Source organism: Bufo bufo, chromosome 6 (genome assembly GCF_905171765.1).
Source record: "Bufo bufo chromosome 6, aBufBuf1.1, whole genome shotgun sequence".
Lineage (NCBI taxonomy): Eukaryota > Metazoa > Chordata > Amphibia > Anura > Bufonidae > Bufo > Bufo bufo.
This window is the reverse complement of record NC_053394.1, coordinates 370070070-370083911: the sequence shown is the minus strand read 5'-3', so window position 1 is coordinate 370083911 and position 13842 is coordinate 370070070. Positions and strand designations below refer to the sequence as shown.

General features: G+C 44.3%; 1 protein-coding gene across 4 annotated transcripts in view; it reads left to right on the top strand.

Moving 5' to 3' along the window:
• The window catches only part of CCDC57 (coiled-coil domain containing 57), a 96877-nt gene that overhangs the window by 53336 nt on the left and 29699 nt on the right, over nucleotides 1–13842 (top strand). For all 4 annotated transcript variants that reach the window (XM_040437604.1, XM_040437605.1, XM_040437603.1 and 1 more), the window contains 3 exons: nucleotides 9671–9790; nucleotides 12930–13119; nucleotides 13199–13381. In XM_040437604.1, the coding sequence (XP_040293538.1) occupies nucleotides 9671–9790; nucleotides 12930–13119; nucleotides 13199–13381 (493 nt within the window). The remainder of the gene's footprint in view (nucleotides 1–9670; nucleotides 9791–12929; nucleotides 13120–13198; nucleotides 13382–13842) is intronic.

Sequence of the window (13842 nt, the reverse complement as noted above, 5' to 3'; positions counted from 1 at the left end):
CATTCAGACGTCCGGATGCGTTTTGCGGATCCGATCCATCTATCAGTGCATCCGTAAAAATCATGCGGACATCTGAATGGAGCTTTACAGGGGGGTAATCAATGACAGGGGGGTGATCACCACAGTCATTGATCATGCCCCTGTAAGGCTTCATTCAGACGTCTGTATGCGTTTTGCGGATCCGATCCATCTATCAGTGCATCCGTAAAAATCATGCGGACATCTGAATGGAGCTTTACAGGGGGGTGATCAATGACAGGGGTGTAATCAATGACAGGGGGGTGATCAGGGAGTCTATATGGGGTGATCACCACAATCATTGATCATGCCCCTGTAAGGCTTCATTCAGACGTCCGGATGCGTTTTGCGGATCCGATCCATCTATCAGTGCATCCGTAAAAATCATGCGGACATCTGAATGGAGCTTTACAGGGGGGTGATCAGGGAGTCTATATGGGGTGATCACCACAGTCATTGATCATGCCCCTGTAAGGCTTCATTCAGACGTCCGGATGCGTTTTGCGGATCCGATCCATCTATCAGTGGATCCGTAAAAATCATGCGGACGTCTGAATGGAGCTTTACAGGGGGGTAATCAATGACAGGGGGGTGATCAGGGAGTCTATATGGGGTGATCACCACAGTCATTGATCACGCCCCTGTAAGGCTTCATTCAGACGTCCGGATGCGTTTTGCGGATCCGATCCATCTATCAGTGGATCCGTAAAAATCATGCGGACGTCTGAATGGAGCTTTACAGGGGGGTGATCAATGACAGGGGGGTAATCAATGACAGGGGGTGATCAGGGAGTCTATATGGGGTGATCAGGGGTGATCAGGGGCTAATAAGGGGTTAATAAGTGACGGGGGGGGGGGGGGTGTAGTGTAGTGTAGTGGTGCTTGGTGCTACTTTACTGAGCTACCTGTGTCCTCTGGTGGTCGATCCAAACAAAGGGGACCACCAGAGGACCAGGTAGCAGGTATATTAGACGCTGTTATCAAAACAGCGTCTAATATACCTGTTAGGGGTTAAAAAAAACACATCTCCAGCCTGCCAGCGAACGATCGCCGCTGGCAGGCTGGAGATCAACTCTCTTACCTTCCGTTCCTGTGAGCGCACGCGCCTGTGTGCGCGCGTTCACAGGAAATCTCGGCTCACGCGAGATGACGCCTATTGGCGTTAGCGTAGCCTGGGGGAGCCGCCGCAATGACGCCTTTCGGCGTTACAGTTGCGGGAAGTGGTTAAATGGGTTTTGAGAAATATTAGGTCTCTGAATGCTGATTTTATTTTAACTCTGTCATGAAACAAGCAAGGTTGTCTTAACCACCTCCGGACCGCTGTACGCACAGACGCGTCCTGGAGGTGGTTGATTCATTCCTCCTGGACGCATATACGCGTCCTCTCGCGAGACGCGAGATTTCCTGTGAACGCGCGCACACAGGCGCGCGCGCTCACAGGAACGGAAGGTAAGAGAGTTGATCTCCAGCCTGCCAGCGGCGATCGTTCGCTGGCAGGCTGGAGATGTGTTTTTTTTAACCCCTAACAGGTATATTAGACGCTGTTTTGATAACAGCGTCTAATATACCTGCTACCTGGTCCTCTGGTGGTCCCATTTGTTTGGATCGACCACCAGAGGACACAGGTAGCTCAGTAAAGTCCCACCAAGCACCACTACACTACACTACCCCCCCCCCCCCCGTCACTTATTAACCCCTTATTAGCCCCTGATCACCCCTGATCACCCCATATAGACTCCCTGATCACCCCCCTGTCATTGATTACCCCCCTGTCATTGATCAACCCCCTGTAAAGCTCCATTCAGATGTCCGCATGATTTTTACGGATCCACTGATAGATGGATCGGATCCGCAAAACGCATCCGGACGTCTGAATGAAGCCTTACAGGGGCATGATCAATGACTGTGGTTATCACCCCATATAGACTCCCTGATCACCCCCCTGTCATTGATCACCCCCCTGTCATTGATTACCCCCCTGTAAAGCTCCATTCAGACGTCCGCATGATTTTTACGGATCCACTGATAGATGGATCGGATCCGCAAAACGCATCCGGACGTCTGAATGAAGCCTTACAGGGGCATGATCAATGACTGTGGTGATCACCCCATATAGACTCCCTGATCACCCCCCTGTAAAGCTCCATTCAGATGTCCGCATGATTTTTACGGATCCACTGATAGATGGATCGGATCCGCAAAACGCATCCGGACGTCTGAATGAAGCCTTACAGGGGCATGATCAATGACTGTGGTTATCACCCCATATAGACTCCCTGATCACCCCCCTGTCATTGATCACCCCCCTGTCATTGATTACCCCCCTGTAAAGCTCCATTCAGACGTCCGCATGATTTTTACGGATCCACTGATAGATGGATCGGATCCGCAAAACGCATCCGGACGTCTGAATGAAGCCTTACAGGGGCATGATCAATGACTGTGGTGATCACCCCATATAGACTCCCTGATCACCCCCCTGTCATTGATTACCCCCCTGTCATTGATCACCCCCCTGTAAAGCTCCATTCAGACGTCCGCATGATTTTTACGGATCCACTGATAGATGGATCGGATCCGCAAAACGCATCCGGACGTCTGAATGAAGCCTTACAGGGGCATGATCAATGACTGTGGTTATCACCCCATATAGACTCCCTGATCACCCCCCTGTCATTGATCACCACCCCTGTCATTGATCACCCCCCCTGTCATTGATCACCCCCCCCTGTCATTGATCACCCCCCCTGTCATTGATCACCCCCCTGTCATTGATCACCCCCCTGTCATTGATCACCCCCCTGTCATTGATCAACCCCCTGTCATTGATCAACCCCCCTGTCATTGATCAACCCCCCTGTCATTGATCACCCCCCTGTCATTGATCACCCCCCTGTAAGGCTCCATTCAGACATTTTTTTGGCCCAAGTTAGCGGAATTATTATTTTTTTTTCTTACAAAGTCTCATATTCCACTAACTTGTGACAAAAAATTAAATCTCACATGAACTCACCATACCCCTCACGGAATCCAAATGCGTAAAATTTTTTAGACATTTATATTCCAGACTTCTTCTCACGCTTTAGGGCCCCTAGAATGCCAGGGCAGTATAAATACCCCACATGTGACCCCATTTCGGAAAGAAGACACCCCCAGGTATTCAGTGAGGGGCATATTGAGTCCATGAAAGATTGAAATTTTTGTCCCAAGTTAGCGGAACGGGAGACTTTGTGAGAAAAAAATAAAAAATATCAATTTCCGCTAACTTGTGCCAAAAAAAAAAAATTTCTATGAACTCGCCATGCCCCTCATTGAATACCTTGGGGTGTCTTCTTTCCAAAATGGGGTCACATGTGGGGTATTTATACTGCCCTGGCATTCTAGGGGCCCCAAAGCGTGAGAAGAAGTCTGGTATCCAAATGTCTAAAAATGCCCTCCTAAAAGGAATTTGGGCCCCTTTGCGCATCTAGGCTGCAAAAAAGTGTCACACATCTGGTATCGCCGTACTCAGGAGAAGTTGGGGAATGTGTTTTGGGGTGTCATTTTACATATACCCATGCTGGGTGAGATAAATATCTTGGTCAAATGCCAACTTTGTATAAAAAAATGGGAAAAGTTGTCTTTTGCCAAGATATTTCTCTCACCCAGCATGGGTATATGTAAAAAGACACCCCAAAACACATTCCCCAACTTCTCCCGAGTACGGAGATACCAGATGTGTGACACTTTTTTGCAGCCTAGGTGGGCAAAGGGGCCCATATTCCAAAGAGCACCTTTCTGATTTCACTGGTCATTTACCTACTTACCACACATTAGGGCCCCTGGAAAATGCCAGGGCAGTATAACTACCCCACAAGTGACCCCATTTTGGAAAGAAGACACCCCAAGGTATTCCGTGAGGGGCATGGCGAGTTCCTAGAATTTTTTATTTTTTGTCACAAGTTAGTGGAAAATGATGATTTTTTTTTTTTTTTTTTTTCATACAAAGTCTCATATTCCACTAACTTGTGACAAAAAATAAAAACTTCCATGAACTCACTATGCCCATCAGCGAATACCTTGGGGTCTATTCTTTCCAAAATGGGGTCACTTGTGGGGTAGGTATAATGCCCTGGTATTTTAGGGGCCCAAATGTGTGGTAAGGAGTTTGAAATCAAATTCTGTAAAAAATGACGAGTGAAATCCGAAAGGTGCTCTTTGGAATATGGGCCCCTTTGCCCACCTAGGCTGCAAAAAAGTGTCACACATCTGGTATCTCCGTACTCAGGAGAAGGTGGGGAATGTGTTTTGGGGTGTCATTTTACATATACCCATGCTGGGTGAGATAAATATCTTGGTCAAATGCCAACTTTGTATAAAAAAATGGGAAAAGTTGTCTTTTGCCAAGATATTTCTCTCACCCAGCATGGGTATATGTAAAAAGACACCCCAAAACACATTCCCCAACTTCTCCTGAGTACGGAGATACCACATGTGTGGCACTTTTTTGCAGCCTAGGTGGGCAAAGGGGCCCATATTCCAAAGAGCACCTTTTGGATTTCACTGGTCATTTACCTACTTACCACACATTAGGGCCCCTGGAAAATGCCAGGGCAGTATAACTACCCCACAAGTGACCCCATTTTGGAAAGAAGACACCCCAAGGTATTCCGTGAGGGGCATGGCGAGTTCCTAGAATTTTTTATTTTTTGTCACAAGTTAGTGGAAAATTATGATTTTTTTTATATTTTTTTTTTTTATACAAAGTCTCATATTCCACTAACTTGTGACAAAAAATAAAAACTTCCATGAACTCACTATGCCCATCAGCGAATACCTTGGGGTCTCTTCTTTCCAAAATGGGGTCACTTGTGGGGTAGTTATACTGCCCTGGCATTCTAGGGGCCCAAATGTGTGGTAAGGAGTTTGAAATCAAATTCTGTAAAAAATGACGAGTGAAATCCGAAAGGTGCTCTTTGGAATATGGGCCCCTTTGCCCACCTAGGCTGCAAAAAAGTGTCACACATCTGGTATCTCCGTATTCAGGAGAAGTTGGGGAATGTGTTTTGGGGTGTCTTTTTACATATACCCATGCTGGGTGAGAGAAATATCTTGGCAAAAGACAACTTTTCCCATTTTTTTATACAAAGTTGGCATTTGACCAAGATATTTATCTCACCCAGCATGGGTATATGTAAAATGACACCCCAAAACACATTCCCCAACTTCTACTGAATACGGAGATACCAGATGTGTGACACTTTTTTGCAGCCTAGGTGGGCAAAGGGGCCCACATTCCAAAGAGCACCTTTCGGATTTCACTGGTCAGTTTTTACAGAATTTGATTTCAAACTCCTTACCACACATTTGGGCCCCTAGAATGCCAGGGCAGTATAACTACCCCACAAGTGACCCCATTTTGGAAAGAAGAGAACCCAAGGTATTTCGTGATGGGCATAGTGAGTTCATGGAAGTTTTTATTTTTGTCACAAGTTAGTGGAATATGAGACTTTGTAAGAAAAAAAAAAAAAAAAAAAAAAAATCATCATTTTCCGCTAACTTGTGACAAAAAATAAAAAGTTCTATGAACTCACTATGCCCATCAGCGAATACCTTAGGGTGTGTACTTTCCGAAATGGGGTCATTTGTGGGGTGTTTGTACTGTCTGGGCATTGTAGAACCTCAGGAAACATGACAGGTGCTCAGAAAGTCAGAGCTGCTTCAAAAAGCGGAAATTCACATTTTTGTACCATAGTTTGTAAACGCTATAACTTTTACCCAAACCATTTTTTTTTTTACCCAAACATTTTTTTTTTATCAAAGACATGTAGAACAATAAATTTAGAGCAAAATTTATATATGGATGTCATTTTTTTTGCAAAATTTTACAACTGAAAGTGAAAAATGTCATTTTTTTGCAAAAAAATCGTTAAATTTCGATTAATAACAAAAAAAGTAAAAATGTCAGCAGCAATGAAATACCACCAAATGAAAGCTCTATTAGTGAGAAGAAAAGGAGGTAAAATTCATTTGGGTGGTAAGTTGCATGACCGAGCAATAAATGGTGAAAGTAGTGTAGGTCAGAAGTGTAAAAAGTGGCCTGGTCTTTCAGGGTGTTTAAGCACTGGGGGCTGAGGTGGTTAAAGAGCACCTATCAGCAGGCTCAACTCTATTTAACCAGACATATACTCTGATAGGGTTTACCCTTCTGATTTAAAACAATATCTTCTTGTGAAAATCGGTTGTCTGGTTCCTGAGGAAAAAAAGACTTTTATTCTTTATCCAAATGAGGGCTTCAGTGCCACTACAGGAAAGCTGAGGTGCACTGAGAGGCTAAACCCCCACCCTCGGTGGACTGAAAACCTCATTTGCATACATCATAAAAGTCTCTTTTTTTTTTTTTCTCTGTGGAATACTGCAACCGATTTTCACAAGACAGGTATCCTTTTAATCAGCAGGATCAACCCTACCAGATAGTTTGGTTTTATAGTTCTGATCCTGGTGACAGATGCTCTTTAACCCTTTTGCTACCAGTGCCGTACATGTACGGCGCTGGAGCGATGGGCAAATATGGCTTGCTGGTGTCCGCTGTTTCAAACACAAGAGACTCTGGGTTTTTAAGCTGCAATTCTTATTTTGGCCAACACCAGTAATAAGCAATTCTCAGTAATAAATGGATTATTAAAATCCATGATTGTTCAGAATAAAAATAAATAAATTTGATTTTGTAATCTCAAATACGAGCTTCAAAATCATAAGAAAAAGTTAAAAAAAAAAATGTTTTAAATATACGTTTAAAACACCCCTCTTTCTGTATAATAAAAAATAAATACATAAATAACAAAAGTATAAACATCATGGGTATCACCGCGACTGCAAATGCCAGTACTATTAAAATATAAAAATATTGCAATTTTTTTCATTGCTTCTTTTACCTAAAAAAATTTCATAAAATGCGATCAAAAAGTCATACACACCAAAATGGTATCTATAAAAACAGCTGAAAAATGAGCCCCCACACAGCTCAGTAGATATAACTAACTATAAAAAAAGTTATGGGGGTCAGAATATTGTGATGTAAAAATGTTTACATTTATTTTTACACTATTTAGATTTAAAAAAAACCTACTGTATATGGGGTATAGTTGTAATCGTACTGACCCAGAGAATGAAGGGCATGGGTCAGTTTTGCTGCAAACTGAACACCATGGGAATAAAACCGTAAAACGGTGGAGAAATTGCGTTTTTTTTCCAATTCCACCCCCATTTGGAATTTTTTACTGCTTCCCGCTATATTGTATGCCATATTAAATGGTGGCATTAGAAAGTACAATTTATCCCGTAAAAAATAAGCCCTCATACAGCTATGTGAACAGAAATATAAAAAAAGTTATGGCTCAAGGAAGATGGGGGAAAAAAAATGAAAACGAAAAAAACTTTGGTATCCTAAGGGTTAAATGCAGGGACAGATTAAGTGCATGATAGGCCGGGGGCTGTCTACCCAACTCTGGCCCATCCCTCCATTTTAGTTTAAGTTTTAGATTTTTTTCTGTATGAAGAGGCTGCGGTGCTTCGTAAGCGGCCCAGTCTCTTCCTAGGCCATATGACATCGTTCACGGTCTAGGTGCAGCTCTGTCCCATCTGAGTGATTGTGGCTGAGCTGTAATACCAAGTGCAGGGCTATCAAATGGACAGAGCTGTGATTGGTAAGGAGCAAAGAGGCTGCGGCGCTCACTGGAACATCGCGGTCTCCTCAAACAGCTGATTGGTGGGGGTGCCAGGAGTCTGACCCCCATCATCTCATAACTCTGAGTACAGATGTCATAGATGTTATCTGCAGTCCTATGTAACACCCCAAATAACACAGTGAACTATTGTGTTATCTGGGCTGTTACATAGGACTGCAGGTGACAAATTAAAATTTTTGTTGCCAAATTTAAAATGCATATGATTATAATAAAAAAAAACACTTGGAGGAGAAGATGAGACGCAGGTCACAGTAGTGAGCCAGGTCTACATATAGGAGAATACAGCACCACGTACCTGACTAATTCTTTCAGCCACATCTCGTCTCTACAGAGTTTGTTACACAGACACATTAGATTTCTCATAATTGGGGTCATTTATCAAACTGGTGTAAAGTAGAACTGGCTTAGGTGCCCATAGCAACCAATCAGATTCCACCTTTCATTTTCCAAAGGAGCTGTCAAAAATGAAAGGTGAAATCTGTTGCTATGGGCAACTAAGCCAGTTCTACTTTACACCAGTTTTATAAATTACCCCAAAGGTCCCTATAGTGTCCCCAGTAATAATAACATCCTATATTTTGCTCCAAGTAATAATGCCTGTATAGTGTCCCCAAAAATAATGTCCCTTAATAGCAAAGCCCCCACACTGCCCCCACATAGCAATTTCCCCCACACTGCCCCCACATAGCAATTTCCCCCACACTGCCCCCACATAGTAATTTCCCCCACACTGCCCCCATATAGTAATTTCCCCCACACTGCCCCCATATAGTAATTTCCCCCACACTGCCCCCACATAGCAATTTCCCCCACACTGCCCCCACATAGTAATTTCCCCCACACTGCCCCCACATAGCAATTTCCCCCACACTGCCCCCACATAGTAATTTCCCCCACACTGCCCCCACATAGTAATTTCCCCCACACTGCCCCCATATAGTAATTTCCCCCACACTGCCCCCACATAGCAATTTCCCCCACACTGCCCCCACATAGCAATTTCCCCCACACTGCCCCCACATAGTAATTTCCCCCACACTGCCCCCATATAGTAATTTCCCCCACACTGCCCCCATATAGTAATTTCCCCCACACTGCCCCCATATAGTAATTTCCCCCACATTGCCACCATATATTAATTTCCCCACACACTGCCCCCATTAAGTAATTTGCCCCCACACTGCCCTCCCATGAAATAATTTACCCCCATGTAATAATCTTCCCCCAATGAAGTGATTTGCCCCAATGTAATAATCTTGCCCCCATGTCCTCCTCTGCCCCCCAAAGTTAGCACACACAGAAAATTAAAAAAATTTATAAAAAAAACCTAAAAGCTAATACCTACCTGTGTCCAGGATGGTGAGGCAGGCAGCAGGCACGCAATCTTCATGGTCCTGCGTCCCAGCGCAGGCGCGCGATGATGTCATCACGCACGCCTACGCCGGGATTATACTACCACATAGTCCTCAGGCCTACTATGCTTGAAGCCTATGGCGGTGATCTGCAGCGGGTCCGGGAACTATGCGCTCCTATGCCCCGCCGCAGTATATGGGGGCTTTCGGGTCGGCGTTGGGCCCCCCAACGATGCTGGCCCGAACACCCTGTTAATCTGCCACTGGTTAAATGGGTTTTCTCACAGGATATGCCATAAATATCATCTGATAGTAAAACTTCTTGCTTGTCTGCCAAATGTGTGTTAGCAAGTAGGTAACAGATGGAAGCCAATGTGGCATTAGGATCAGACTACGCGGAGTTTGTAGTCTGTAACCATGGAGATGTACAGGTCTGTGAAGGAGCTGTAGGTCATTTTATAAGACGATCTGCAGAATATAATTTTTGATGCACAGGAGCATTAAACAAGTAGTCACAGGGGAGCAGATAGAGGGAATCGTCTTCACCAGAACTAACATTGAAATTGGTTTTAGTTAGAGGCTGATACAAAGGAAAAGGATCGGAGACGGAATGATCTGCAGCTGCTGGTGTCCACCCTGTCCTGGGAGCGGGATCAAGCCCTGAAGATGACAAGTAAATCCCCAGGAGAACAGGTGGGAATTTACCCCCTATCACATGATCATAAGAAGTAGTCCGTAGCAGGAGGGTATGAAATAGTGGTGGCATAGACAATCAACACCCAGTGGTAAAAGTAACCAGAACTCCCATCATTATAGGTGCTAGACGTATGTGATCTTGGTCCGACTTCACTCAAAGCAGATTCTTTTCACTATTTAGAAAAATTTTAATCTGCAGTCTGTCTGACTTCCACTTGCTTTGCTGTTCAGTGCACTGTGTTGTCCCCTGGTAGCCGCCATCTCGGGCTAGTCAGGTCAGTGCTTGCAGTAATTTTGTTTCTAAGGGTGCATTCACACAACCGTGTCTGTTTTGCTTCTGGGTCCGTGCAGCAGCGCTACTAAATCTAGGACATGTCCTATCTTTGGCCACAACATGCGGATCACGGATCAATTGAAGTCAGTGGGTCCGCAACACGATGCGGGGTGCAAACAACCGGTGTCTGTGAATGGCAGGTCCGCAAAATGGACACTGTCATGTGAACGCACCTCAAGAGCCTCCAGAAACCTATACGTTAACCCTTCCCATCTTGCTGGCAGCTGGGCCTTAAGAAACATTGGCCCTGATTTATCACACCTTCACTCCAGAATTCTGGCTTTTAAAAAAAGTAGCAAAGTGGGGCTTTTGCGTCCTTTTTGCACTCGCACCAAAATTTTGCTGCATTTTTACACCACTCACTTCAGTTTTGAAATGTGGACTTGGTTAGCCTTGTTAATGAGTTTCACTCAAAATTTATCATTGAGACTTAAAAAAAAAAAAAAAAAGTCGCAATCTCACTCCAGGAGGAGTAGGTTTTCTAGACTCGCAGGGAGACCACTTTGACTGGTCTCGGGAATACTTACTGTGACCGCAGCTGTCTAATGACAGTGCTGTCAAAGAGATCTGCAGCGCCACGGGGCTCCGACAGATCACAGTGTAACCCTTCCACTTTTATACCCGAATAAAAATAATGACATTAAGGTAATTGAAGCCCGCTGTGTGTTTTCTCTTGGCTGGAAGAAGACGCATCATAACCGCAGGTATGTTATCCCACTTACGGTACTTCAAAGGAAAGAAAGCAGCCATTATCTCTGAACCTGCATAAGGCTGGGTCCACATCTGCGATTTTGTCTCTGGCAGTCTGTTCCGGCAGAGGAACAGACTGCTGGAGTTTACTATATCCGGCACAGCCGTATACCACCGCGTACCACCGGAACCCCATTCACTGCAATAAGATCTGGATGGCTTTCTGCCGAACAAAAAAATGCTGCATGTAGCATTATTTGCCCGGCCGTGTGCGCCAGCATGTATGCCGCTTACTGTGAATTCAAGCAGTCTGTTCCCCCGACAGAACAGACTGCCGGAATGAAGGACGCAGATGTAAACTCTCTGTCAATTCCCTTTTCCTTGGTCCTGCGATACTTTATGCCATTTGTCTGTATAGCACCATTCATCCTGAGCCTTCAGACTGCTAGTCTTATCTAATCTGTGAGACAATTCTAAGCTGCAATTTTCAAAGCCAATCTTCTGGATTGTGAGGGAAATCTTATCAGAAGGAAACGTCAAGATTGTTTAATGGTGTCATATTGTTAGCGTAGTGTCAGGATATTGGCGGCTTCCACCTATGTTCTGCACTGGGACCAGGTGTACAAAAAAAAGATCTGTTCATGGTCTGTTCTTTTGTCCACTGTAAGTGAGAACAGTTTGAATGTCCATCCACCTGCTCCTCCACAGGAGCTTCATGGCCCCATAATGGTCCTGTAGAGCCCGGAACATAAGGCAGTGGTCTTACTCCACGCAAAATGCGAGTGCGAATATCGTCTAATATTGCATTCTAATCTAGCAGAGAACTTTTGTTCTCCACTGCTCCTAGCTGTTATAAATATGTGCCATTTAAAAAGGCTAATCTTCATGACACTATTATTGTTGCTACATGGAAACCATCAACAAGCTGTTGTTGATGGAACTGTTTTTATTGTTATGTCATTAAATGTTGTCCCAGCACTAAACAGTATATTTGTTATACAGATCTTTGAAATTGAAAAAAAATCTGCCATTTACATGCATTAAAAAATGATCCGCTAAAGAGTTATGGCATTTACTTACATAATAAGGTGCCGCCTAGTGGTCAAAATGTATAGTAATGCTTCCACCTCATGAGCTGAGGGGTGCTGGTCATGCAAGATCCTCATTCCTATTCCATTCATAGCAATCCTTGCAGCTTGTACAAATTGCCTCTACCCTGCTTGTCAGGAAAGGACCAGCGCCTGTGCAGAAGCATGGCGATACACAGCAAAGCTGAAAAGGTTGCACCTTGGTTGACTTATAAGCAATCAAATATAATCTCTTTTGACTACCTAAGACTCTAGGCCACTATGATTATAGAACTACCTGGGTGGGAGCTTACTGAGGAGTGCTTATGGCTACCAGAGGGGGAAGGAGACTGACTGACTGTGATCTTGCTGGGGACTATTTTTACAGTTGCCAGAAGTAGAAGCAGATTGACTGGAATCTTCCTGGGGATGACATTTACAGCTGACAGAGGGAAAAGGAGATTAATTCGGAATTTACTGGGGAATATACTTACAGCTATCATAGGGGGAAGGAGACTACTCAGGGAACTATAGTTACAGCTGCTAGAGGGGGAAGGAGACAGACTGGTGGTGATGAGGAGTAAAGGGCATATAGAATGCATGCACGGGGTTTGGTAGTTGTTAGCAGAAAGCAGAGAAATGTGTCACCCAAATAGCACGGGTTAGTAGTGGTACTGAGGGGGACACAGAGAAGAAAAGATGAAAATGTATAATTATTTGGTGGAAACAGACCAAGGTTTTAATAGTGTTTAATAGCCTATAGGTACTTTTCATATTAACTTAATTTGTGGGATAATCCCTTCAAATGTTCATTCAGGAAGGGATTCCAGAAAAATAGCCATAAAAGAACCAGCTTGTTGATGGTTTCCAGGTTGCGAGCTGAAAAATCTGTTCGATGTTGGATTTTGCATTTGTTGAGCAGAACCTGTGGGATATACATGGTGATAAGCATTCTGTCATGGCTGCCTATCTTAGTGTAATTTATTGCTAAGAATAACGACATGTAATACAACTAATTATCAAACAGCCGTTTACTTTTTCCCAGACACCGGGAACGGTGCCAGACTTTGCTTCAAAGGAAATTCAGAAGCTGCAAGAGCAAAATTCCGAGCTACGGGAAGTGATAGGTCAGATGAGAAAAGAGATGGAGTCTTTATGTGAGCAGATGTCTCCACCACCTCCTGAAGGCACAGAACCTCCATCTAGTAAGCCCGCAGAGAATGCGGTCACCGCGGGTGAGATACCGCCAGTCACTATCCCATTATAACCCTGCCTCTATGGCTTTCAATGGTGTAACTCTGGCGTTGTCTTTAGATTATGTGAGGTCACTTGGGGTGGAGATCAAAGATCTAAAGCAGAAGAACCGATTGACCGAGGAGAAGCTTGAGGAGACTCTGTCACTGAAGAACAATCCTCAGCTGCCTTCCACAGCAAAACCAGTTTCTCCAGACAACGTCTACATCCAAAGCCACATTAGCAGTTTGAATGAAACCATTGGTAAGTACAGAGAATTCATGGATAATGAGTCAGTTTTTTTTCCCCTATGCCACCACAGGTCCTCTGTCTGGTGCCAGATGATGTTTTCCCTAAGGAGCCATGCTTCAAGGGAAGAATACCTCCCAGTATATTGGATGGATCATGCTACCAGAAAAAACCTCTGTATGATATTGGAGGCATGCAGAGATGCAGTAGGGCCCTCTATGGAGACCCTGTCTTGGCTCCCTACGACACAGAGCTGTGTTGGTGAGGCCAAGCTAGCTTTCCATCGCATCTTAGTCTGTATAATGACGTAAAAATCTCTAATATCACAGCCATATTATAGATTTCCAGAGAGCCGCTTTATGGAAATCTTTCTAATAAGTACAAGAGACTTTCTTTAATAGGACAAGTCATGTGGCTCCTGCCTGACTAATAAAGAAACGTGGGTGACGACACTTTAAGGTGGGTTTACACTGTCC